We start from the raw sequence: 24796 nt of genomic DNA on the forward strand, positions 1-24796 counted from the left end.
ATATTAATTGGCTCTTGGTTCTTCTAAGTTCACTTCAAGTTTCCACTGATGTCCACTTTGGAAAAATATACTCAGACGTAGCCAATTAATATGTTAAAAATAATTAAAAGCCAAAAGATTAAATTATGGTGCAAACAATTGCCCCCCACAAGTATGGATTTGAGCGACAAAAATTTATGTTTGGATCCCTCGACAAAGATCTTTTGGACTTCGAAAAATTCAAAAATGCGACAACAAAAATAGAAATAAAAATAAAGCCTTTTTTTAATAAATAAAATAAAATTAATAATAAAAATAATAATAAAAATTGAAAATAGTAAAATAATAAAAAAAACAAAACAAAGTCTTTCAATCTAAATAAACTATAAACATAAACCTACAAATTGAAAGCCATTGAAAAACAATAAAATAAATTCATTATTCAGAAGGTTGAATTGAAATTAAATTCAAACAACAAACCAAAAAAAACTAAAAGATAAACTAAAAGCTAAAGTATCTTCCTGATGTCATCCCATTTTTTGAAAAACAAAATTCAAATAAGAAAAGAGTTTTATTTGTGATGAAAGTCTTTTGTAATCGGATAGGTATAAAATAGATTTTGCAAAATTGAACCTTTATCTCAAACCAAAAAAAACAAAAAAAAACCTTTTCCAAATCTAATTCTAATTTGACAGCAATCCACCGAAAAAGCTAGAAGACTTAATGTGATTTGTACATCCAACTCTGTAAACAAAAACCTATTTGACAACAAATCGACAAAGTATAAAAGACAGAAACCTTACCTATGCCAGCTTTTGCTTTAGAGGTGTGCCTTGAAGTTCAACAGTTCAAATCATCAAGATTGACAACATGGTGTAACTGAGGAATCTTGCCTTCATCGTCTTCTACCTTCTCCCATATTTTGTTTCTAGTTGCCAATCTTTCTCTTCTTTTCAGAATCAGTATGTAGTTTGCTCTCGTGGAATGACTCAAATCTGATTTCATCTAACTCATCAGAGACATTGTTGATTAGATCTTCAAGAAAATCTACTACAGAAGGTTGTGACGATAAAAACTCAACCGTTCCATCAACTTTACTGGTTTCCCCAAATTCACCAGAGCTTCTGAACATACATACATAATTTCGATTTGCAACATTTTTTTTTTTAATAACCAGTACCCTCTTCTTTTAATGTTCTGCAGATTGAAGAATTATTTTGTCCGTTGCATCTTCTTGAACCGAATCAGTTCCTGTTGTGACGATACGCTTACCGGTAGCAAGGATTAAAGGCCGAATCAATCATTGATAATCATTGATCGGTTTCCTTTAATCACGGTGCTAACCAGTTCTTCGTGATTGCACTACCAACTCTTTTCTCGCTTGTACCTTTGATTGAAGTCTCTGAGAATAGGTGCACAACCGATTCCTCTTTTGACGAAGGATTTGAAGGCCTCAAGGATTAAAGGCCGGATCAATTGTTGATCGGTTTCCTTTAATCAAGGTGTTACCAAACACCAAACTTGAGGTTGAATCTAGTTGAAGTGCAACACCTTTACTCAAAATCACCGCCAAGATGTCTTCCAAAGGTAAACTTACCACCGAACTTGTGAATAAAAGTTAATGGACTTCAAATGTGTTTGATGATTGATATTTGGTGAATGGATGACAATCTTGAAAGAGTAATTTTATGTTGACATGATTTTTGGGACTTTAGAGTTTAAGGGGAAATACTGCCGAAATTTTAAAAAATTTAATTTTTACCTTTAATTTGGCAGAAACCCCTTTTATCAAGAAACCAACTGCTCCACTTGTAAGAAAGTCGCACCTAAATTCTTCTGGAAAAAGTGCTGGTGAACTCGGAAAAGCACATCAACCTGACACAATCAAGATCAATTTTAATGATGATGAATTGTATGCTCTTTTGCCGACTGGTCGAGACAAACCTCCTCAAGTGCCTTTTCCAATATCTCAAGAGGGAGAACTTCTTTAGATGAAACCTGATCTTCTCATCGGCCGCCATGTTAAATGCAAAAGTTGGCCCCGTCTTGCTAGTGAAACTGCCACAAAAGCATGGTCTACCTGGGTGAATCGGTTGAAGCCGACGTATGAGAGACAATGGTGCAATCTTGGAATCAATGAGTTGATTAAAATGTCCCAGATAGAGCTTCCAGTAAACAAGAATCTTTTGTATGCAGCTTTGGGTTTCTGGTCACATAACTGTAATGCTTTTCTATTTCCACCTGTGCCGATGACTGTTACCTTGAGGGATGTGCTTGCGCTAACAGGACTACCAGTGGTTGATCCTGAGATACCTTCCTTAGTTCGACATGAGCTTCCAGAATTCTTCAAGAAGTACAGAACTATGGATTCGGTGAGGCTGATCGAATATATGGCTAATCATCCTCCAAAGAGAAAGCGGGTTGATCATTTTCTCTTTTTGTGGACTCTTGTTTGCCGATATATTTTTTGCACTGCATCTGGCAAAGTAACTGCAGAATACAAGGAGATTGCATATGAGCTTGCAACTAGGAAAAAATTGGCTTTAGGATCCATGTTGTTGGGTGCAACTTATCATCACATTGCCCACGTGGTCTCTAATGAACCTTTCACCCGCCTTGGTGGAAATCTCTGGATCGTTCAATTGTGGCTCCTTGCTTACTTTCCTCAGCTTCAAAGTTCTGTTTTAGACACATCTATGCCCATTGGTCGGTCTCTGATGAGTTGTAGAACCAAAATGACCCAGACCAGGAAGTTCTTCAAGTTTTTCTCTTGTTTGAAAGATAAGCCTCCGTTGAGGTTCACTTATTGTTTCTCTAGACTGCCAGAATCTGGAAGAATAATGAAAGCTTCTACAATCAACCTGGATGAGACATATGAAATGTGGAAGTCGTTCTTATCAACTCGTTTCCTCCATGTCGGTGCCACCTTCAAGCCAACTATCACAGGGACGGCGGCGTGTTTCGAGTTGTATTGGCCAGCATTGTGTGCTCGACAGTTTGGCCTTATCCAGGTCATTCCTGCTCCTCCTTTGCTCCCTTTGGAAGAACGTTACAAAGTTTTTGAATCTCGTGTACATCGGCTTCTCAATGATGGTTTTCACTTCAAATTGTCAAAAGTGGGCAAGGCCTCTTCAATTGTTACTAATGAGTTTGACCAGTGGTGGTCTTTACGCCTTCCTTACCTTCAACAAACAGTAGAAGCATCAGGTAAATTTCTTGATTGACTTCTTTCTACTTCCTCTCATCTCTGATTTGAACCAGACCATTCACACATACTCCACACAGGGAAGGTGGTTGATGAGGAAGATGCCAATGAAGATGAAGATAGTGATGTTGTTGTGGCCGATGTTGCTCCTGATGAATCATCGACCTTGACGAATTTCCTGAAGCAGATTTTGCTTTCCTTGCCCAGGTTAACTTTGAAGATTTGGATTTTGATTCAGATGAGAGACTCTTGGAAGATGATACCCCTCCTTTAAAAAGGCAAAAAATGGACAAGTCCTCTGATATTCCGGCTGATACCATTGACCCATGTGATGAAGGCAACCAGGCAGAGCATGATGGTGTACTTTCTGTAGCACAAGTTGATTGTACTTCGCCATCAGTAGGTGAGATCCCTGCTTCAGGCGTGGTCAATATCCCTCAACCTCCATCTTCTTCTGATCTAGCCATCATAGACCATGTAGGGGAACTTCCATCAAAGAATGACACTCCCATTGTTTCTAGATCTGAGGTAAATGAAACCAACTTCCAACTTTAGGATTTTTTTTTTAATAGATTTCTTTACTTTTGATCAGGCACTCCTAGATAGAATTGCTGGAGTAAAAGCTTTTCCTCTTGAGGATCCTTCTTCTAACATCGACTTCTCTTTTCTTGAGACTGACACTCATAGTGATGCACCTGATAAAGACCATACTTCTGCCTCTAAGAATATGATACGATCGATACTTGATCTTGATATATCCTCAATTTGTACTCAACATTTGACGATGCTCTTTTCGACTATTGATGATCTTATTCACCGCTCCTCTTCTACTGAGTTTAAGAAACGCTTGACTAACTTCAAGACTCAAGTTCACTCATGGCATTCTGATTACTCTGCTGTGAAACCTCAGTTAGCCCTCTTAAGTGACAAGTTAGATTCATGTGCCTCTGATCACCTCCTTTACCAGAAGTTGTGTGAAAGTAACTCTATTGCTGACCAAGAAGTTGAGTCTTCCATTGAATTGATCGACCAAAGGTATAAAAAGATGGAAGAAGTCAAGAAACTGTTGAAGACAGTTGAAGATGAACTGATGAGCTCGATAGTCCAAGGTGAAAAGTTGCGCCACCTCCAGAAAGATAGGTGGGAGAACAAGAGACTTATGGCAAACTCTTTGAGATCAAACTATGATCAAGCTAAAGCATGGGCTGCTGAACATCAAAAACTTCGATCTGCTTCTCGGGCTTGTTGGGAAGATCTGAAGACCATAGATTTAGAGGATGTTTGATTTGATTCCCTTCTAGATAGATTTCTTTGTTAAACATATTTGATAGACATTGAATGATGAATAAATTGCGGCCTTGCGGCCTGCTATTATTTTATTGCAAACAGAATAGCGGCTATAAGCCAGCTTTACAATTTTCAAAGTGAAATTGCTTTGCGTTACATCAAATACATATTGCCTATATCCTATGGCTGATGCTCCCTCAGTTCCCAAATGGTGGGATAGAATTTCTTGAGGTACTTTCCATTGATGAACCTCTTATGTGGCTCCCCTTGCAAGCTGGCTAACCAATAAGAGTTTCCTTTTAGAACTTGGAAGACTTTGAATGGTCCTTCCCAATTTGGAGACCATTTTCCATATGCTCTATCTTTAGTCCCAACTGGTAAGATGAGTTTCCAAACCATGTCTCCTTCTTCAAAGGTCTTTTTCTTCACTCTCTTATTGTATGCTTTGGTTACTTTCTTTTTCTGGGCGATCATTCGATCAAGTGCTTGCATTCTAGCTTCATCAGATCCTTCAAGTTCCATCATCATAGCTTCTGTGTATTCTGCTGGAGTGAGTTCATTTTGTCTGGCTACTCTCAGGGACGGCACTACAACCTCCATAGGAAGCACGGCATCATGTCCATATGTTAATGAGAAAGGACTGACGCCTGTGGCACTCCTTTTTTATGTTCTGTATGCCCATAAAGTTTCTGAAAGTAAGACGTGCCATTCCCTGGGATTATCTTCGATCATCTTTTCAAGGATGTTGATGAGAACTTTGTTGGAGGCCTCAGCTTGACCATTAGCTTGTGGATAATGAGGAGTAGAGTGCAACAACTTGATTCCATAATCTTCCATGAAGTCCTTCATGTCATCTTCGGTGAACATGGTTCCTTGGTCTATGGTAATTGACTGAGGGATCCCGTACCTGTGAATGATGTTCTCCTTGATGAACTTCACAACATCTCTCTGGTCCACTTTCTTCATTGGTAAGGCTTCCACCCATTTTGTGAAGTAGTCTGTTGCCACGATCATAAAGCTGTGCCCTTTTGATGATGCAGGATAAATTTTCCCTATCAAATCAATTGCCCATCCTCTGAAGGGCCATGGCTTGACGACTGCGTACATCTTATCTGCAGGAACTCTTTGAATCTGCCCATATCTTTGGCATTGGTGGCATCCTTTTGCATAAGACATACAATCCTTCAGCATAGATGGCCAGAAGTACCCATATCTCCTGATGAGCTACTTCATCTTGATGCCTGCCTGATGAGCTCCACATACTCCTTCATGGACTTGTTTCATAACTTCCATGCTGTCTGGAAATCCTAAGCATTTCAGCAAAAGTCCATCTACATTTTTGCGGTACAAGTCACCTTCCATCAACAAGAAGTTCAATGCTCTAATCTTGAGGGAATAAGGTACTCGTCTTCCTGGGTTCGACAAATACTCCTTGATGGGACTCCTCCAGTCACTAGTTAGATTGACATCTGTATTGAATGTCTCCACTTGAATTCCCCTCTCCATGATGGAAGGATGTCTGAGCTTCTTGATCATTATCAACTTATGGGTGAGTTCTTCCGACATTTTCAAACCAGAGGCTATTTGAGCTAGCTCATTAGCCTCCCAGTTCATCTCTCTTGGAACATGAAGAAAGGAAAAGTCATTGAATTCCTGCAGTAGTTGAACAGCGGCTGTATAATATGGAGCCAAGCTGAGACTAGTGCATTTGTATTCTCCTGATAGTTGCCTCAGCACGAGTTGGGAATCCCCTTGGATCAAGACTTCATCTGCTCCTAACTCCCTCAAGATCTCTAGGCCAATGACCGCAGCTTCATATTCAGCCTGATTGTTCGTACATTTGAAATCCAGGTTGAAAGACATTGTTGTTTTGGTTCCCATGGGGGATATAATGACTACTCCTGCTCCTGCAGATGTCTCGATGCTAGATCCATCAAATTTTAAAATCCAGCGGGATTTTTCAACACTGAAGATTGGTAGATCTTGATCTATTTCATCCTTCACATCAAGACAAGGGTGATCTGCAAGGAAATCTGCAAGTGCTTGCCCCTTCACTGATTTTTGAGGATAGTACACCAGAGTAAACTCTGCCAAAGCCAGCGACCACTTTCCAATCCTCCCAGTTATGAGCGGCTTATTCAACATGTACTTGATCAAGTCAGTCTGAGATACCACCAACACCCTTGCCCCAATCATATAATGCCGCAGTTTGGTACAAGCAAAATACAATGTAAGGCAGAGTTTCTCAATTGGTGAATATTTTACCTCAGTTGCATTCAAGAATCTACTCAAATAATATATTGCCTACTCATATCCTTTGGAATTGTTTTGTGCTAACAAGCATCCGATGGAATCATGAGCGGCAGATAGATAAAGTTTCAGAGGTACACCTGGCCTTGGAGGCATAAGTATAGGAGGTTGGCATAGATACTCTTTGATACTCTAGAAGGCTTGCTGATGGTGTTCCTCCCATTTAAATTCATCTTCCTTCTTTAACCGCAGCAAATCAGAAAATGTCTTAGACTTTCCAGCCAAGTTGGAGATGAACCTCCTGAGATAATTCACTTGCCCTAAGAACCGCTGAAGCTCCTTTTTTGTTTGAGGGGATTTGGACTCCATGATCTCCTTGGCTTTGTTCTGATCTATCTCCACGCCTCTTTGGTGCACCAGAAACCCAAGGAAGTTTCCAGCTTTCACCCCAAAAGCACACTTGAGAGGATTAAGTTTCAGTTGATGCTCCCTCATCCTTTGAAAACCACATCTCAAGTGATCTATGTGCTCCATTTCTTTTTTGGACTTTATGACGATGTCATCAATGTAAACCTCCAGATTTTTTCCAATCATATCATGGAAAATGGCATTCATGGCTCTTTGGTAGGTAGCACCTGCATTCTTCAAGCCAAAAGGCATGACCAGCCACTCAAATGTCCCAATAGCACCTGGACATCGAAAGGCGGTCTTTGAAGTATCTTTTTCAGCAATGGCAATTTGATTATATCCTGCCACACAATCTAAAAAAGATAAAAGCTCATTGTTAGCTACTGCATCCACCAACATGTCTGCCATGGGCATCACATACACATCCTTCGGAGTTGCTGTATTAAGGTCTCTAAAGTCCACACAAACTCGTAGCTTTCCATTCTTCTTTACCACTGGTACAACATTAGATAACCATTGAGCATACCTGATGGGTCTTATGAATCCAGCTTTCTGCAACTTTTCAATTTCTTCCTTCACCTTCAATTCTACCTCTTTGGACATTCTTCTAGGAGGTTGTTTATAAGGTTTGAATTCTAGCTTCATTGGCAGACGATGCTCCACCAACTTTCTACTAAGCCCAGGCATCTCATGATACTCCCATGCAAAGCAATCCTTGTACTCTTGCAACAATGTAATGAGTCTCTTTTTGATGTGCGGATCCAAAAGACTACTGATATATGTACATCTTGGGTTCTCAGAAGTTCCCAAGTTCACTTCCTCTAATGGATCTCTGGCCAATGATCTGTCATCCTCTAGTGGTGAAGGAGCTGGTTTCAATTCATCTATCTGGATGACGTTTTCACTTTCTTCTTCCAGAGGCTCTTCTTCGTAGATTACTTCAGCATCCAGAGCCTCCAGACCTTCTTCCTTCTGCAATTCGTCCAACACCTGCTGCACTTGGGCTTTTTGTATGGCAGCGGCAGCTACTGCCATTTCTTTCTCATTATGCTTACTAATCATCGATTTTTTCGATGATCGGTTCTCCCAACGCTCCCCAAGCTTTGGATGGAACGATGGCTGATGGTTGGAGGATAGCTTTCCCTTTGTTCTGACATTGCTTCTTCCAGGTGATACTTTTGGGTCCTCCTCTTTTGCTTTCACCTCTGAACTCTATTGGACCCACAGCTCCATCATAGTACCTTGCCTCCACGGAATCAGCTTGAGTTGTAAATGGTTTCCCATCTTCCCAGACAACTTCTACTTCATTTCCTTTCCAAAAAAGCAAGAATTGATGGAGTGAGGACGGTACACACCAATTGGCATGAATCCAGTCTCTCCCTAGTAAGATTTGATAGCTTGCTGTTGAATCAACAACGAAGAATGCTGCCATAGATGTGTTGCTTCCCACAGTAATATCTACTGGCAGAACTCCTAAGGTTTTGGTGGTTTCCCCTGTGAAAGCTGACACCATAACCTCTGTGGCAATTAGATCTTCTATTGACTTCCCCAAGGTCTTCATCATCCTAAATGGCATGATATTCACTGCAGAGCCATTATCGATCAGCACTTTTGATACTGGCTTGCCATTTAGATGTGCCTTGATGTAAAGAGGCCTGATATGTTTGGTCATGCTATCTGTAGGTTTCTCAAAAACCACTCTTTTTGGTTCTCCTGGGCCACTCGATTGAATTGTGACCCCACTGGTGAATGAATCTCTCTTCTCAGGAATATGTGAACTATTCTCGTCTTCAGCATGATGATCCCTTGAACTTCCTAGGAAATCAGCTAGCAATGTCACTGATGCTGTTGCACACCTGATAGGTATCACCATGTCACCTATTCGCACATTTTGAATGATTTCCTCTGGTTCCTCCTCTGAAACTATTGGTTCTGGCTCACCAGCTTTCACTTCTTCTTTCTCTGCCGGTTCCCCTACTTCCTCTTTCTCATCATGGTGTCTTTCAACATCTGCCCTCTTACGTTGCATCATTCTCTTCTGTGTTCTTGTAAGAGGTTTGGGGAACTTTTTATGGCGCACCACGTGCCACTTACCAGAAGTTTCTACTTGAGGCACCACAAAACGAGGTCTCCTATGATTGGCAGTTGGGGAATACTTCTCTTGGTGAAATTCACTTTTTAGAGGTTTTTGATTCCTCTCAGTCTGAACCCTTCTTTCATAGTGATTCCCTCCGATGCTCTTCACTTCTACTCGAATTTTTGACTTCTGCCCCCCTTGCTCCCTGATGTTAGCTTGAAGTTCATCAGGACCTCTGAGATACTCCTTAAGGATCCAAGTATGGTAACTTCTGCCTTTCTCCTTCTTGGACTCTGTAAGTCTCAAACGAAGGTCTTATTTCTTCCTATTGAGGACGTCTCGCATATCTACTGCCACCATGTTCATAGTCACCACCGGTGGAAAAGGATCTTCATCAACCAACATTGCTTCTTTCTTCTCTGGGAACTTAAGAATTCCCTTGTTGATTCTTTCCTGAACTGCATTCTTGAAACCCCAACAATTGTTGGTTGCATGATTCCAGGAATCATGATACTTGCAATATGTCTTCCCTTTGGTTTCTTCTTTTGTTGGCATTTTATGACCTGCAGGCAAAGTAATAAACTTCTCCTTTAAGAGAAAGTCAAAAAGAGCATCACTCTTGGACACATCAAAGCTGAATTGCGGAGGTTTATCATTAAAAGATTTCTTTGCTGCATCATGTCCTCCGGTGGAGTGGAGTAAGGGGCAAACATGAGTCCCTGTACTTTTAAGATCTGCTACTGCAACCTCGTGGTATATTTCTTGGCAATAAGTTCCCATGGCACTCTTCTTTCTGTGACTCTCTTCCCTCAACAGATCTTCGTACTCCGTCACCTTGGCAGCTAACTCATAAAAGTCTCTGAACTCCATTCCTTGGAACTTCTTCCTCAGCTCGATGCCAAGTCCCCTCTGGGCCATCTTCACGTACTCCACCTCTGGGAGATAGACATTGCATCTGTTCCTCATCCTTTTGAAACGAGAAATGAACTGGTCTGCTCTTTCACCTCCCTTCCGAGTAAGCCTAGAAAGTTCTGCAACATATACTTCTGGCTCTGCTCTGAAGAATTGAGTGTGAAATTGCCTCTCCATATCGTGCCAACCATGGATGGAGTCCCTAGGGAGAGTAGCATACCAAGTGAAGGTTGGTCCCGTCAGAGAATTTGGGAAGAGCCTCAACTTGATATGATTGAAATTAGGGTAGTTGGCAAGTTCTCCACACTGTATCGTGAACCTTGCTACGTGCTCCAAAGTTGACAAGCCATCTTCCCCAGAGAATAGGGAGAAGTCAGGTACTCTGTATCCCCTTGGGTAAGGATTCTCCATGTCAATCGCATGAGGGTAAGGCTTGTGGAACTCACGGCGGCCAACTTGACGAAGGCCAGGCCCATACAACTCTTGGACAACTTCTCTCACAGCCTCCATATTGAATGCTGGAACTTGTTGAGGTATGCCATTTTGATGGTGACCATAAGCCATATGAAGAAATCCAGTGTTCCTTCCATTGCCTCTATAGTTGCCCCCCATGTCCCCAGTGATATGGTGGCCTCCTGCCTCCTCATGATACGAAGCTGTGTGGGAGGTAGGATTAGTGTTTCCAAAATATTGAGAAACAGGTGACTTACCACTATTTTCTCGGCCTGCTGAACTAGCGGCCTTCTGCAAGACAACATCGTCCCTCAAGGGTGGAATTTGATACTTCTCAGCGCCGGACAACCCACGTCCCCCATTGGAATCTGGGGAACCTTGAGGACTATGGTTTTCTCCATTCTTGATTACCCCTGGTTCTGACAGCTTCTGGAATATTTTATCCATCTTCAGATCTATGTCACTCCGCAGAGCTTCCATATTCTTCTCGATGGAACTGAAACGCCTCTCCAAGAATGGTGAATTTTGGATCTCTGTAGAGATCCATGATTCTCCTCTGGGGCTAGTAACCTTTTCCCCTTCGATTCGTCCCACCACTTGTGGAACATTGCCTGTTACCATGACCTCCTCTTCTTCAGAACTTGCAACTACATGATCTTTGTTGCTCTTATCACTTTTCTTCGGCGGCATTGTGATTGAGTCCCACTGGGCGTGCCAATTTTTGTTTGGCTCTTTCGTGGGAAAAATGCGGGCGTGCCAGAGAATTATAGTATTCTCGTACTATGGAGTGAAATTGGGTGCGCTTTTCTAACTTCTAAATATCAAACAATTGTAAGAATTAAAGAGACCGAAAATTCCTAAAGGGTTCAATTATCAAAACGATACCGACCTTACAAAAAATGATTGAAACAACAAATAAAATAAAATTGAAAGGAAATGATGTGTTGAACTTTAGATCTGGAAATTGAAACTAAGAGAACAAACTGAGAAATAAAAAGATGCTGAAGTCTAAGGTGAATTTGCTAGAGTTTTGGGTACTTGTTGTTGAGTTGATTGATCGGGGTTTTCTCATCGTGATTTCTTCCTTTTATAGACGTTGGAGGTAACTTCCTGCCTCTTTCCACCAAGTCACGTTCTCCACATTCAGCCCACGTCTTGAGTAACTGCTCCATTTTGACTTTCACGATGGATTGCTTTTGACACCTTCTAACTTTCCTGCTTTTTAATTGGCTCACAAAAACACGTTAAAATATTAATTGGCTCTTGGTTCTTCTAAGTTCACTTCAAGTTTCCCCTGATGTCCACTTTGGAAAAATATACTCAGACGTAGCCAATTAATATGTTAAAAATAATTAAAAGCCAAAAGATTAAATTATGGTGCAAACAATAATATATAATTTATAGTTATATATATAAATTATCATTATTTACTATAATTATAATTATTTGGATTTAATTTTTTAGGCTTTAAATATATAAATTTGTATTTATATGTAATTTATATTTTTAGTTTAAATTAGGTTCATCTTTATTTGATATTGGGGATATATATATAAAATATTAAATAATATTTATTCAACATTATTCAAGAGCTTTTATCGAACCTAGTCGAACCGGGCTTTTATTTGATATTCAATTATAGTTCAAGTATTAATATAATTTTATCTTTAATAGTATATTTATTTATTATTGCTATTATTATTATTAGAACCATTATTATTATTATAAGCTTATATTAATGTCTAATATAATCATTAAATTATTTTAAAGTCTAATATCATTATTATTGTTAAGCTCAGTAGTATTCAGTTTGATTCAGTTCAGTTTACTTAAATTCAGTCAAAAATAAGAGAATTTAAATCTGCTTGATTATAGGTCAAATGTCGACCAAAATAAATACTCGATCTATCCCAATTCACTGTCTGCCCCGAGACTGAACCATATAAATTGAAAAGTTCCCTAATTGCATGCATATTCGTAACTGTACCTTGATAGAAAAGAAACATGTATCATCTGCATAGAGTAAATGCAAAAGAAAACTTTTACTACAGTAATAACCCATAGGTATAAAGCTATCATCTGCCTCTAACTTGTTTAACCAACGGCTAAGAAATTTTATGTGGTACCAAAAAGGGTTGACAAAAGAGATCACCATATCTGACCCCTCGAGAACAAGAGAAGTACCCTCTCACTCTTCTACCAGTTAAAATAGAAATTTTGAAAGATGCAAGGACATTTAAAATCCAATCCCGAAAACCAAGCGAGAACCCAAAGACCTCCACTATAGAAAGTAAGAAATTTCAATCAATAGTATGAAAGACTTTACTGATATCAATTTTAAGCGCCATGTTCACACCAAAACAATTCTTATTTAGCATGTTAACTCTTTTAGAGGCAATATCGATACAATGATGAATACTATGATTCTCAAGAATCGAACTAATTAATAGAGACAATTTTTGAAGCAACCATTTTGAAGGAGAAATTACCCATTATTAAAGTTCTATAATGCTCCACTTATGATGCCACGGGTTCTTGGGCAGCAAAGCCATCAAATTAGAGTTCAATATGGGCATAATGGGGTTAAATGCACCATTGATCAATGAACTTATATGGTTGTTTTAAAATGGTCATTCAACTTCAATTTGTCTGTATAAAATCATTCAAATTTTGAACAATTATGTTATTATGGCCATTTCAGTGATTAAAAAGCATCGACGAGTCAATTCAAATCTTTAACCGAAATGACACATGACATCCATATATGCACCACCTGGCTATCACGTGTTGGTTATTTTGTGGAAAAAAAACAAAATTTAGTTTTTTTTCATAAAAATAACCGGCATGTGGCTGCCACATTTCATTTCGATCAAAGATATGAGTTGGCTCACGTTAACGTGTCACCTATGTCATTATTTTGATGCCTTTTAACCTTTGAAATCGACGGAGTGACCTAATTGAAACAAAACTCAAAGTTGAGTGATTTTATTGAAACAAATTGAAGTTGAGTGACAATTTTGAGACAACCATTTAAATTCAATGACCAATGGTGCATTTAACCTAGACAAAATGTGGCCATTTCTTAGGGATGCAAGTGTAGCGGGGGATTCCTTGCCCTATTGGTGACCCGTCCCGACGGGGACGGGGAATCACAGATAAGAATCTCATGGGATGGGGAATCACAGATAAGAATCACAGATAGGAATCTCATTTCGGTCAAAGATATGAGTTGGCTCATGCTAACGTGTCACCCAAGTCATTATTTTGATGTCGTTTGACCATTGAAATCTACTGAGTGATCTAATTGAAACAAAACTCAAAGTTGAGTGACAATTTTGAGACAACCATTTAAATTCAATGATCGGTGATGCATTTAATCTCGACAAAATGTGGCCATTTCTTAGGGATGCAAGTGAGGTGGGGATTCCCTGTCCTTATCGGTGACCTGCCCCAACAGGGACGGGGAATCACCGATAAGAATCCACATGGGACAGGGATGGGGATAATTTTATCTCCTGTGACAGAATGTGGCGGGGACGGGGAATGGTATTCCCGCCCCGTGTGGATCCCCAACTCCGCCCCGTTAATCCCCGATGGGGAATCCCCGACGGATCCTCAATTATTCCTCATTATGATTAAAATTATACTTTAAATATTATAATTTATAACATTTAACTAAATTAAATGGATAAATAAAATATTAGTCAAGGACTAAATGAATATTTTCCTAACCTAAACTAAATTAAAGGCATAGTATTTATGTCATTCTTTCGAACAAAAACCTAAAATTAGAAAGGAGAAAAGAAAAGAAATATATTAAGATTTTTTTAAAAATATAGGTTAAGGTGCAAAAATACTCTAACGTTTTGGGTCAGGAGCGATTTTACCCCTAACGTCTAAAATGATGCAATTTTACCCCTAACATTGATAAATTGGGTCAATATAATTCATCAAACTGTCTTCTCAGTCATGAATCGTGTCCTCTACACTTCACACGTGCGTCATTTTATCAGTAACAAATCACAAATATATATTGGGATGTGAAATATACTATCTTTTATATGAATTAGACAAGAAAAAATCAAAAAATTCACCAAATTTATAAATATTAATTTCCAACTCTATTATTAAATTACAAAAAAAATATAAAAACCTTTTTTAAGAATAAATTGATATGCAATTGGTGCAAAATAAAGAACAAAAATGTCTGTGTTTTATAATAGTGTGTGAAATTGATCCAATTTATCAACGTTAGGGGATAAAATCGTTTTTTCCTACAAACGTTAGAGGTAAAATTGCACCATTTAGATGTTAAAGGTAAAATTGCTCCTAACCCAAAATGTTAGGTATTTTTGCACTTTATTAGAAGTCACCGGTGAGTTTTCTTTAGATGGTTTATATTATGTGAATATTTTAGCATACATAAAATAATATTATTAGAAAAAATAAATTTATATCCATAATTTCATATGTAATCTATAAAATTGATATTGGATTACTTAACTAGAATGGCAATGGAATAGTTAGAAAAACTAAACTGGCCACGTGATAATGAGAGACAACAATTTTAGTTTTATTGAACAAAATAGTTCATTTTTACTCTTATATTTAGCTTAATTTTGTTTTCATAATAAAAAATCTAATTTAATTTTACATTTTTTTAAGTAAATAATGACCAAATTAAAATGAAAAACTTGAAAATCGATAAAATTGAGTTGTTTAGAATTATAAGAGAGAACTTCAACAAGAGCTAAATGCTAAATTCATCGTTATCATTGTGTTCCAAAGCATAAATAATATATAAATATTTCGTTACATTTTGTGACGAAATGAACCATATTCCATCATTCTTCTAATTTTAGATTTCTCTATTCACCATCTGTGCCTTGTATATAGCAAGGAGGTGGAGTTGGGCAGCCTACAGGAACTGATATCAGCCAGATTGGTTGCACAAACATAAGACTCCGAATAGAAATGGCCAATTGAGCGGAAAGGAACAAATCTCCATCATCTCTTTTCTTCTGACATCGAATGAGTAAATGCGATAGTAGATATGATCTGAAAGATACAAAACATCACAATCTATGGGATCTATAGCTAATACACTACAGTTGATACCATGTTTCAACGATCTAGGTTTAAAACCATATTGATCTATCCAATCCAAATCTAATCTGTGATGAACACTCCAAGTTCTGTCTCCTTCAAACTCGTCAAGTCTCCAAATAATAGTACTGAGAGAATCTATAGTCACATAGTAGAGGCGATCTCGGCTTGCTCCATACACGTTATGAAAACCATTGATACCAGGTAATGGAATGTCAAGACACAAATCACTATTTGGTTCAAATGCAATGAGGGAATGGCTCAATCCACTTATCCAATACAAAATTCCTCCATGTTCAACAGCATGAGGCGTAGTTTTGTCAAACATAATTGTAGCATCAAGTGTTATTGTTAATACCCTCCATTCAATAGTTTTAGACTCGAATATCTCCATGTTCAAAACGTTTGATTCTATGTTGGAGTCGCAGCTAACAATTCTCACCACCTTAAATTGAGCTTGAGTCGAACCATTTGAAGATTCACAATTTAGGTAGCAAACCATTCCCCAAATATCAAATTGGTCGTGAGTGGGTGGGGAAGGGAGGGTAAACCATTGCTTCTTCAACGGATTGCAGACATAGTAAAAGCACCGACAAGGATTATATGTTTTGCTGCATAATAACAACCCATTACTTGAAGCTAAAGGAATACTGTGATCAGAATTTTCTCCTTCAGTTTCAGGAAGAAAGTTTAAGGAAAACCTTAAACTGTCTGTCGACCATGACATTGATTCGCAATCGTTTGTTAGGTGTTCAACATTGATGGAACTAGAAAAATGATTATAAAACGTTTGGTACAAAGTAAGAGATGGTCTAATTGTAGGAGAATAACAAGATTTTCTTTGAAGCAAGAATTGGGAAGGAAAAGAATGATCAGAGATGAGTGACAACCAGAGCTTGGAGACGATCTTGTTTCTATGGAGTTGTTTAACGGGAAGTTTGTAAAAGATTTCTAGTAGCATTTCAATTGGAAGATCGTTGATTGTAGATGATGCTTTTTGTTTCTTCTTTCTATGCAAGCAAGAGGAAGCCATTATATGTGTTAAGAGCAAAGCAAATCAATTGATGAGATTCTTTTTATTCGAATTGAGTCCATATATATACTAATCTCTCCCACTCCTTAATTACAATTTCAGAATTGAATTCACTAATAAATAATATAAATCTTAATTAGGGATTAAATTAATTTTCTTATATACATAAAATACTATTTACTCACCTTCTATCTATTTTCTTAATTTATGTTCATGGACTACAGTAAAATTCCACTCAATATGATGAGAAAAGGAAAGAAACATTTGTCAATTGACTTTTTTGGATTTTAAAAACTATGTCTTTAAATTAAATAATTTGATATAATTGACTCTCTTTCTTTTTTTAATTTATATAATATTATTTTTATAAGTAACTTATTTTATTTATTTTTTTAAAAAAAATTTGCGCAATGCGCTTACATTAAAGAAGAAAGAAAAATCCCCACCAGACCCGGATGTGATTCGAACCCATGACCTCCCAATGCATAGGTAAGCTCTCAACAACTAGGCTAAGAGCTTCACCACAACTTATTTTATTTATTACTTTCATGTGAAATGCATTAATACTAAAGGTTAATAATCTTATTGTCAACATTTAAAATCTAAATCATGACTAACTAATGACAACTCATAACAACTCATGTAAAAAACATTATTTTTAAATTCATGTTAACTCATGTAAAAAACATGAGTTTAAAAATAATGTTTTTGACATGAGTTGTTATTAGTTGGTCATGTAATTAAAAGATGGTCTAATACATTACTAAATCCTTGAACTTGTCCAAAATAGTAGATTGACTTTCTGAATTTTGCAAGTGTTTCACCTGCCTCCTAAACTTGTTTATTTCGTATTATTAGCTCGCTAAACTTTATTAATTAGAATCAGAATTACACTTATTAACTAAAATAAAATTATCTAGAAAAATAGAAATTTCATGAATCAAAGTAGTAGGTCTTAGGAGTGTGATGCCCCTACCAGCAATTTTATGAGCAACTTGTTTGGCTCCCCATCGAACATAACGAAAAATATATGCTCGGAATAGGGAAAGCCATCAGAAAATATCATCATACACAATCGAAATAGCGAAGTCCACACTATCATACCCGTTCAAAGCATTGGCAATTGGGAGATTATATGTTTCGACCTCCACATGCATGCAACCCCCATTCCAAGCTGTTTCGAGACCAAGAATAATTGTTGTCAATTCTTCCGCTTCCACTGAAGCTGATGGTTCACCTGGAGCCTCCGCAATAAATGCAGCCTCACCTGAATCATCCCGCACAATAGCCTATATTCCTCCCGATGAGTTTTGCACCTAAAAAGCATCTGAGTTTATCTTATACCAACCTGTCGGGGGACTAATCCAACAAACGAATTGATTATTGCCAACTAAACTTGCAGACATGGTTCAGTCCATAATGGCACCCCACAAGGACAACCACCGTCTTACCTCATCAACAAGTCGATCTGCACTCCACGCTTGAGAACCGTGAAACACTAAATTGCGATAAAAACCACACAAACCAACAGATAATGATTCTTTCTCTGAATTTCGTATCCTTTAATTGGGAATGAAGATACTCAATCCAATCTCTAACATCAATAACCTTATGCTTCGCCATTTGACAGTCACGAAATGCATGAATAGAGTTTTCTGAATGAACATGGAAGATTTTACACTGGGGTGTAACCTTCGCTCCTCGTCGTTGAATATTCTGAATGAACAGCCTTCCAAAGGAAGTGTTTTGTTTTAAAAACCAAATTTATCTTCTATATCTAAGAAACTGATTGAAAAGTCTTAGTCGAGGACGATGTTGTACCCATAGCAGACATGCGTCTTGCTTCTACCCGGTAGTAAGCCAATCAAACCATAGAAATTTCGTTCCACGTACCATGCTAGAACCTAACATCTTCAGTTCATCGTCTGCTTAGGGGAATTTTAAGAATTGCTCGGGCTTCATCTGCATTAAATAGGTCGTTAATCAGCTCTATATTCTAGCAACTATTATCCCGATAGAGTCCTTCCAGCACATAACGAAGTGTTCCATCTTAGAAAATCGGTCAACCACCACGAAGATAGAGTCCTTCCCTTTTCGGGTCCTCATCAATCTCAATATGAAGTCCATCGATAAGTCATCCCACATGGTGTCTGGCGCGGATAGAGGCATATGTTATCCTAAATTAGTAGCATGCCCCTTAGCAGTTTGGCAAATAAAACAACGTTCCACTATATAAGATACATCTCTCCTTATTCTCAGCCAAAAATATCAGGATCTCACTGGCTCGTATGTTTTTTCCCTTCTGAAATGCCCTCGAAGGCTACCCCCATGTATGTCCCGAATTACCTTCTCCCCAATGGAAATACACGATAAGCATAGTTGATTTCCCCTTATAATGTACTCATCAAGTAAATGGTAGTCTCCTTCTTCTATTTGGTTCTTGCAATTCTCCCAAATAACCCTAAAGTCTGCGTCTTCCTTGTAATCTCCCCTCACATGCTCAAAACAATCCACTTTAAGAGCTAAAGTCTTGAAAAGTGCAACTCTTCAGCTTAGAGCACCCGCCACCTTATTTTGTTGTCCGGCTTTGCAAATAAGCTTATAGGGTACAAAGGTGGAGCACCTAGCATGCATCGAGCTCCGAAGTTTTTTTTGGCTTCCTAAATACTTCAAACTTTGGTGGTCGATATAAAGTACAAATTCCTTCCCCACTAAGTAGTGCTCGCACGTCTTCATGGCTCGTAGCACATCATAAAACTCTTTATTATATGTGGCCCACTTTTGCCTCGACTTGCAAAGCTTCTCACTAAAATAAGCTACTAGCCTCTTTTCTTGCAAGAGAACCCACCGACACCAACCCCACTTGCATCACACTCCACTTTAAAGAGCTTCTCAAAGTTGGAAAAAGCCAGTACCAGAGTCGTACTGAACTTCTTCTTAATCAACGGAAAACTCCTTTCTTGCTCTTCATCCCACTTGAACCATCTACCCTTCTTCAAACAATCGATCAAGGGTAACACTATAGCGCTGAAATTCTGGATGAATCTTCGGTAAAACGTTGCTAGCCTATGGAAGCTTTAGATATCTCCCACGTTCTTAGATGGCCCGAAACTTCTCTTCATCCACCTGAATCCCATCTCTAATCACTCACCACATATCCAAGGAAGATCAAGCTCTCCATAAAAAAATTCACATTTCTTGGAATTGGCATATAATTGGTGTTTTCTCAATAAGCCTAGCAAAACTCTCAAAGGCTCCAGATGCCCCTCCAAGGTGTGACTATAGATGAAAATATCGTTGAAGTACACCACTACAAACTTCTCAATCACTGGATGAAGCTCCTAGTCCATTAACCTCATAAAAGTGCTCGAAGCATTTGTCATCCCCAAATGGCATTACTAGCCATTCATACAATCTATCTCGTGTTTTAAAGGTCATCTTCCACCCATCTCCCACTCGGATTAGGATTTGGTGATAACCACTCTACAAATCGATCTTAGAGAAGACCTTCGACCCACTAAGTTGGTCAAGCATATCATCAAACCTTGGTATTAGAAACTTATATTGTATGGTAATCTTGTTGATAGCCTGGCTATCAACACACATGTGCCATGACCCGTCTTTCTTCGGTGTAAGCAAAGCCGAAACCGCATATGGGCTCATACTCTCCCACATGTACTCAATGTCTACCAACTCTTCAACTTTCTCCCTCATCATCTCATTTTCCTTTGGACTCATTTGGTAATATAGAAGGCTCGGTAAACTAGCTTTGGGCACCAAATCGGTTCATAATTTTTTACTTGATCATTTATTCCTATCGTAGGATTTAGGATTTTAGATTTTGAATTTCTTACCGCTTCTAGTTCCTCACTTACCTCAAGTGGTGGTGCGAGTTGCACCTGCAACGGTGGACTTGGTTCTACTTTACCATTCCTCAAGGTGATGGCTTGAGTTGATTCCCTTTGTGGAATTTTTGTGTTTCCTCCTTTTTTGCTCAGGAGAGTACCTTGGGACCGCTCTTACATATCATGGTTTATTTGAGGCAGTTGGTTGCTTAAGTCCTTGCAAAATGCCTCATTGTTTGCAAGTCGGATTGAAATTTCTTTCAAAAGAGATAGCACCTCGTCTTGTGAATTAGAGGGCTATGGAGGAGCTTGGCTTGCTCGTTCATAGGGAAACATTCCCAATTCCTTTTCCATGTGCTTATTAACAAACCCATTTGGAGGCCTCAACATGTTAGGATTCCCATAGGACATATTTGAGTGTTGAGGTCTCTCCCAATCATTATTATAAAAAGTGTAAGAATTGGGATTAGAATTGTAACTTTAGTGACTACCTATGAAATTTACATTTTCATTGTTGTTGAATGGACTGGGAGCCTCTTTTTCCGCATTTTTACTGTTTTTCATGTTTTTTTCGTTTCACATTTTTTATGTTTTTCTATATTTCACTTTTTTTTACCTTCTTATCATTTTTCGAATTTTTTCCACGTTTTTTTTTCCGTCTGCCACATTTTCACCTTTTTCTTTTCTTTTCCCTTATATATATATATATATATATATATATGGGTGAGATCCAGTGAGACAAGGGGTTATGGTGTGATAATGAGCTTATTGTGTGACATAACAAAACTACGTAGTTTTGATGATAATTCAAAATGGTAAGGTGGCAAATTTATAAATAAAAGGAAAGAGATGATAGAGAAAATTGTTTTATTTCTTTTACATTTTTTCGACCTTTCTAACCTCGTTTTTCGAAAAAAATTATACTATCCCGTCTAAATTAGCCGGTCATTTTGAGATCCCTGAAGTTTAGGTAAAAAAAATTTCGGTGAACGGAATCCGGGTGGCCGTTTTCTGGTGAGAAACAAAGTGCCTAAAAAATTCTTAAAATATTTCAGAAAATGTAAAACATTATTCTGAGAAACTTTAATTCTTGAGTCGAAGCGGGATTTCTTACGGTTTAGTCCCAATAAAATGTTTTCCTTAATTTTATCCATTTTACATGCTTCAATAATTTGTTGGGTCAAAACCGTAAGGAATATCGTTTTGAGTCAAGAATTAAAGTTTCTTAAAATGATGTTTTACATGTTTTGGAATTTTTTGATAATTTTCTGGGTACGTTTTTGGTCCTACCTTTCAGCACTATGTGTTGGAAAAACGAGCACATACTGCTAGACGCCAGCATGTTGTTCTAAATCAGTGTAAAAATTGGTCTAATTAGTGTACTAATTGTTTCAAATCAGTGTATCAATTGTTCCAACAAAATAATTATATTGTTCCAACGGAATTCTTAAATTATTCCAACAGAATACTTACATTGTTCCGACAGTGTACGAAATTGTTCCAAATCAGTGTAGCATTTGTTCCAACATAATACTTAGGAGGCGTTTGATTTGGGGGTTTCAGGAAAGGGTAAGGGAAAGGGGAGGCTTCATTCCTTTTGTTGGTGTTTGTTTTGCTAATTAAATGATTCCCTTTGCCATTTTTTAGTTTTGGGTTTACCCCTAACTCTTCTAACCCATTCCCCACTTCCCCCTAAGGTTTTCAATTCCTTTTCCCCTCTCTTTCTAACCTACACTCCTTATAAAATTCTACTTTACTCCCTATTTTATTTTTTATTTTTATTTTGGTCTCTATATTTTTTATTTTTACATTTCTTTATCTTTGGATTAATTTCATTTTTGTTATATATTTTTAATTTTTTTACTCAAAAAATATTTTTTGACTAAATTTTACTTTTTTTATTTTTGTTTAATCCTTATATTTTTTTAATTATATTTTTTTATCACTAGATTAATTTCACTTTTGATCCTTATAATTATTTATTTTTACCTTTTTACCCTGAAAAATAATTTTGATCAAATTTTTTTCTTTTATTATATTATTCAGTTTAATATTTATTTTTAATTATTTTAAAATAATTATTTTCTTTTTAAATATAATATTTATGCATTTTGTTTGATTAATTTTAACTTTTATAAACTTTATATTATTATCAATAAGAGTAGCAAGTGAGTGACTTTTTGGATTGTTTGGGATTATATATGAAATTAAAAAAATAATTTTGATTCCCAATTTGAACCAAACATCCACAAAGGGAATAGGGTGGAATTGCATTCCCTTTCCTAAACATATCCAAACACATAGGGGTATGAATGTTCATTCCTTTCATTTCCTTTAGTTTCCCTTTCTTGATTCCTTTTCCCTTACCCCTTGTGAACCAAACGCCCCCTTATATTGTTCCAACAGAATAAATCAGCGTACCAATTGTTCCAACAAAATAGTTATATTATTCCAGCATAATACTTATATTGTTCCAACATAATAAATCAGTTTACCAATTGTTCCAAATCAATTTTATTATCTATCGTCTTCAATTTCATTTTTGTTTTTTAGTATTTAATATAGTATTTTCAAATTTATATTAGTTATATTATTTAGAAAATAATTATAATTCTTATATTCTTCCAACATAATAAATCTGTGTACCAATTGTTTTAAATTAGTGTACCCATTTTTCCAACAGAATAGTTATATTGTTCCAACAGAATTGTTATATTGTTCTAACAAAATATTTCAACACAGAGTGTTGAAAGGTAGAACCAAAACGTGCCCAGAAAATTATCAAAAAAATTGTAAAACATGTAAAACATCATTTTAAGAAACTTTAATCATTGGCTTAAAACGAGATTCCTTACGGTTTTGACCCAATAAATTATTGAAGCATGTAAAATGGATAAAATTAAGGAAAACATTATTGGGGTGGTGAAGCTCTTAGCCTAGTGGTTGAGAGCTTACCTATGCCTTGGGATGTCATGGGTTCGAATCACATCCGGGTCTGGTGGGGATTTTTCTTTCTTCTTTAATGTAAGCGCATTGTGCGCAAAAAAAATTTAAAAAAAAAAGAAAACATTATTGGGACTAAACCGTAAGAAATCCTGCTTCAACCCAGGAATTAAAGTTTCTCAGAAATATTTTACATTTTCTGGAAATGTTTGAGAATTTTTGGGCACTGTTTTTTTCTTGCTGGAAAACGCCATCTAATCGCCGGATTCCGTTCACCGGAATTTTTCTCAGAATTTATTATCTATCGTCTTCAATTTTATTTTTATTTTTTAAAATTTAATATAGTATCTTCAGATTTATATTAGTTATATTATTTAGAAAATAATTTTAATCCTTAAAATTTATTGAAAATAAAAAATTACCCTTAAAAATCAATAAATCATTTCCTTAATTTTATCCATTTTACATATTTCAATAATTTATTGGGACTAAACCGTAAGATATCTCACTTTGATCCAAGAATTAAAGTTTCTCAGAATAATGTTTTACATTTTATGGAATTTTTTGAGAATTTTCTGGGTACTTTCTATTTTCTCACCGGAAAACGCCCACCGAATCGCCGGATTCCATTGATTTGGGACTAAACCGTAAGGGATCTCACTTTGAGTCAAGAATTGAAGTTTCTCAGAATGATGTTCTACATGTTCTAGAAGTTTTTAAAAATTTTCTGGGTATTTTTTTCTCACAGAAAAACAAATCGTCGGATTCTATTCATCGGAATTTTTTTTACCTAAGCTTCTGAGATCTTAAAATGACCGTCTAATTAAGACGAGTCCAACAGTATAAAAGTTTTTGAAAAACGAGGTTGGAAAAGTCAGGAAAATACATTTTAAAGAAAATAAATAAAACAATTTTCTCTTTCCTTTTATTTATAAATTTGCCACCTTCCCCTGATTAATTTCAAAATTGGTCCTTATCACACAATAAGGCTTGTCACACCATAAGAAATGTGTCACACCTGATATATATATATATATATAAGTTGAAAAAATAAAATCATAAGTAAATATAACATTATAGAATTTAAGTTAGTGATAGCAAAATATTTTATTTTCCAATAAAAAAAATTCCGCTTATTGAATATTTTTCAAAATACAATAGTTTTAAACAAACAAACAAGACCTTAAAAACCAAATATGAATACTATATTCAGGTCAATGCAATTAAGTAATAACCAAGATTATTCTCAATATTTCAAATCTAAATCTTTCAATTACATGACCATTGACAACTCATTT

The 24796-nt window shown here is 36.9% G+C and overlaps 1 protein-coding gene across 5 annotated transcripts; it reads left to right on the forward strand.

Annotated features, from left to right (window-relative positions):
* The first annotated feature begins 736 nt into the window (after positions 1–736).
* Positions 737–5626, forward strand: LOC136223734 (uncharacterized). 5 transcript variants are annotated; one of them, XR_010686089.1, is made up of 5 exons: positions 737–1038; positions 1183–1566; positions 1756–3186; positions 3265–3712; positions 5590–5626. XR_010686089.1 is itself a non-coding variant. In XM_066011879.1 (4 exons), exons 3-4 carry the CDS (start codon positions 1971–1973, stop codon positions 3456–3458), a joined length of 1410 nt encoding a protein of 469 aa, XP_065867951.1. In that variant the 5' UTR covers positions 737–1079; positions 1183–1566; positions 1756–1970; the 3' UTR covers positions 3459–4534. The 5 variants fall into 5 exon arrangements, 2 of the variants coding, with proteins under 2 accessions (XP_065867951.1, XP_065867950.1); XR_010686088.1 differs by lacking the exon at positions 5590–5626 and adding an exon at positions 3777–4534 and having other exon boundaries at positions 3265–3661; XR_010686090.1 differs by lacking the exon at positions 5590–5626 and adding an exon at positions 3777–4534 and having other exon boundaries at positions 3265–3587.
* The last annotated feature ends 19170 nt before the right edge of the window (positions 5627–24796 follow it).

The sequence above is a fragment of the Euphorbia lathyris genome, chromosome 3 (assembly GCF_963576675.1).
Source record: "Euphorbia lathyris chromosome 3, ddEupLath1.1, whole genome shotgun sequence".
Taxonomy (NCBI): domain Eukaryota; kingdom Viridiplantae; phylum Streptophyta; class Magnoliopsida; order Malpighiales; family Euphorbiaceae; genus Euphorbia; species Euphorbia lathyris.

Bases quoted from the DNA above. Each gene is read 5' to 3' on its own strand.
- LOC136223734 (XM_066011879.1), top strand. From the start codon at position 1,971: ATGAAACCTGATCTTCTCATCGGCCGCCATGTTAAATGCAAAAGTTGG. The intron at 3,187-3,264 runs GTAAATTTCTTG...TACTCCACACAG, and splicing joins ACAAACAGTAGAAGCATCAG to GGAAGGTGGTTGATGAGGAA.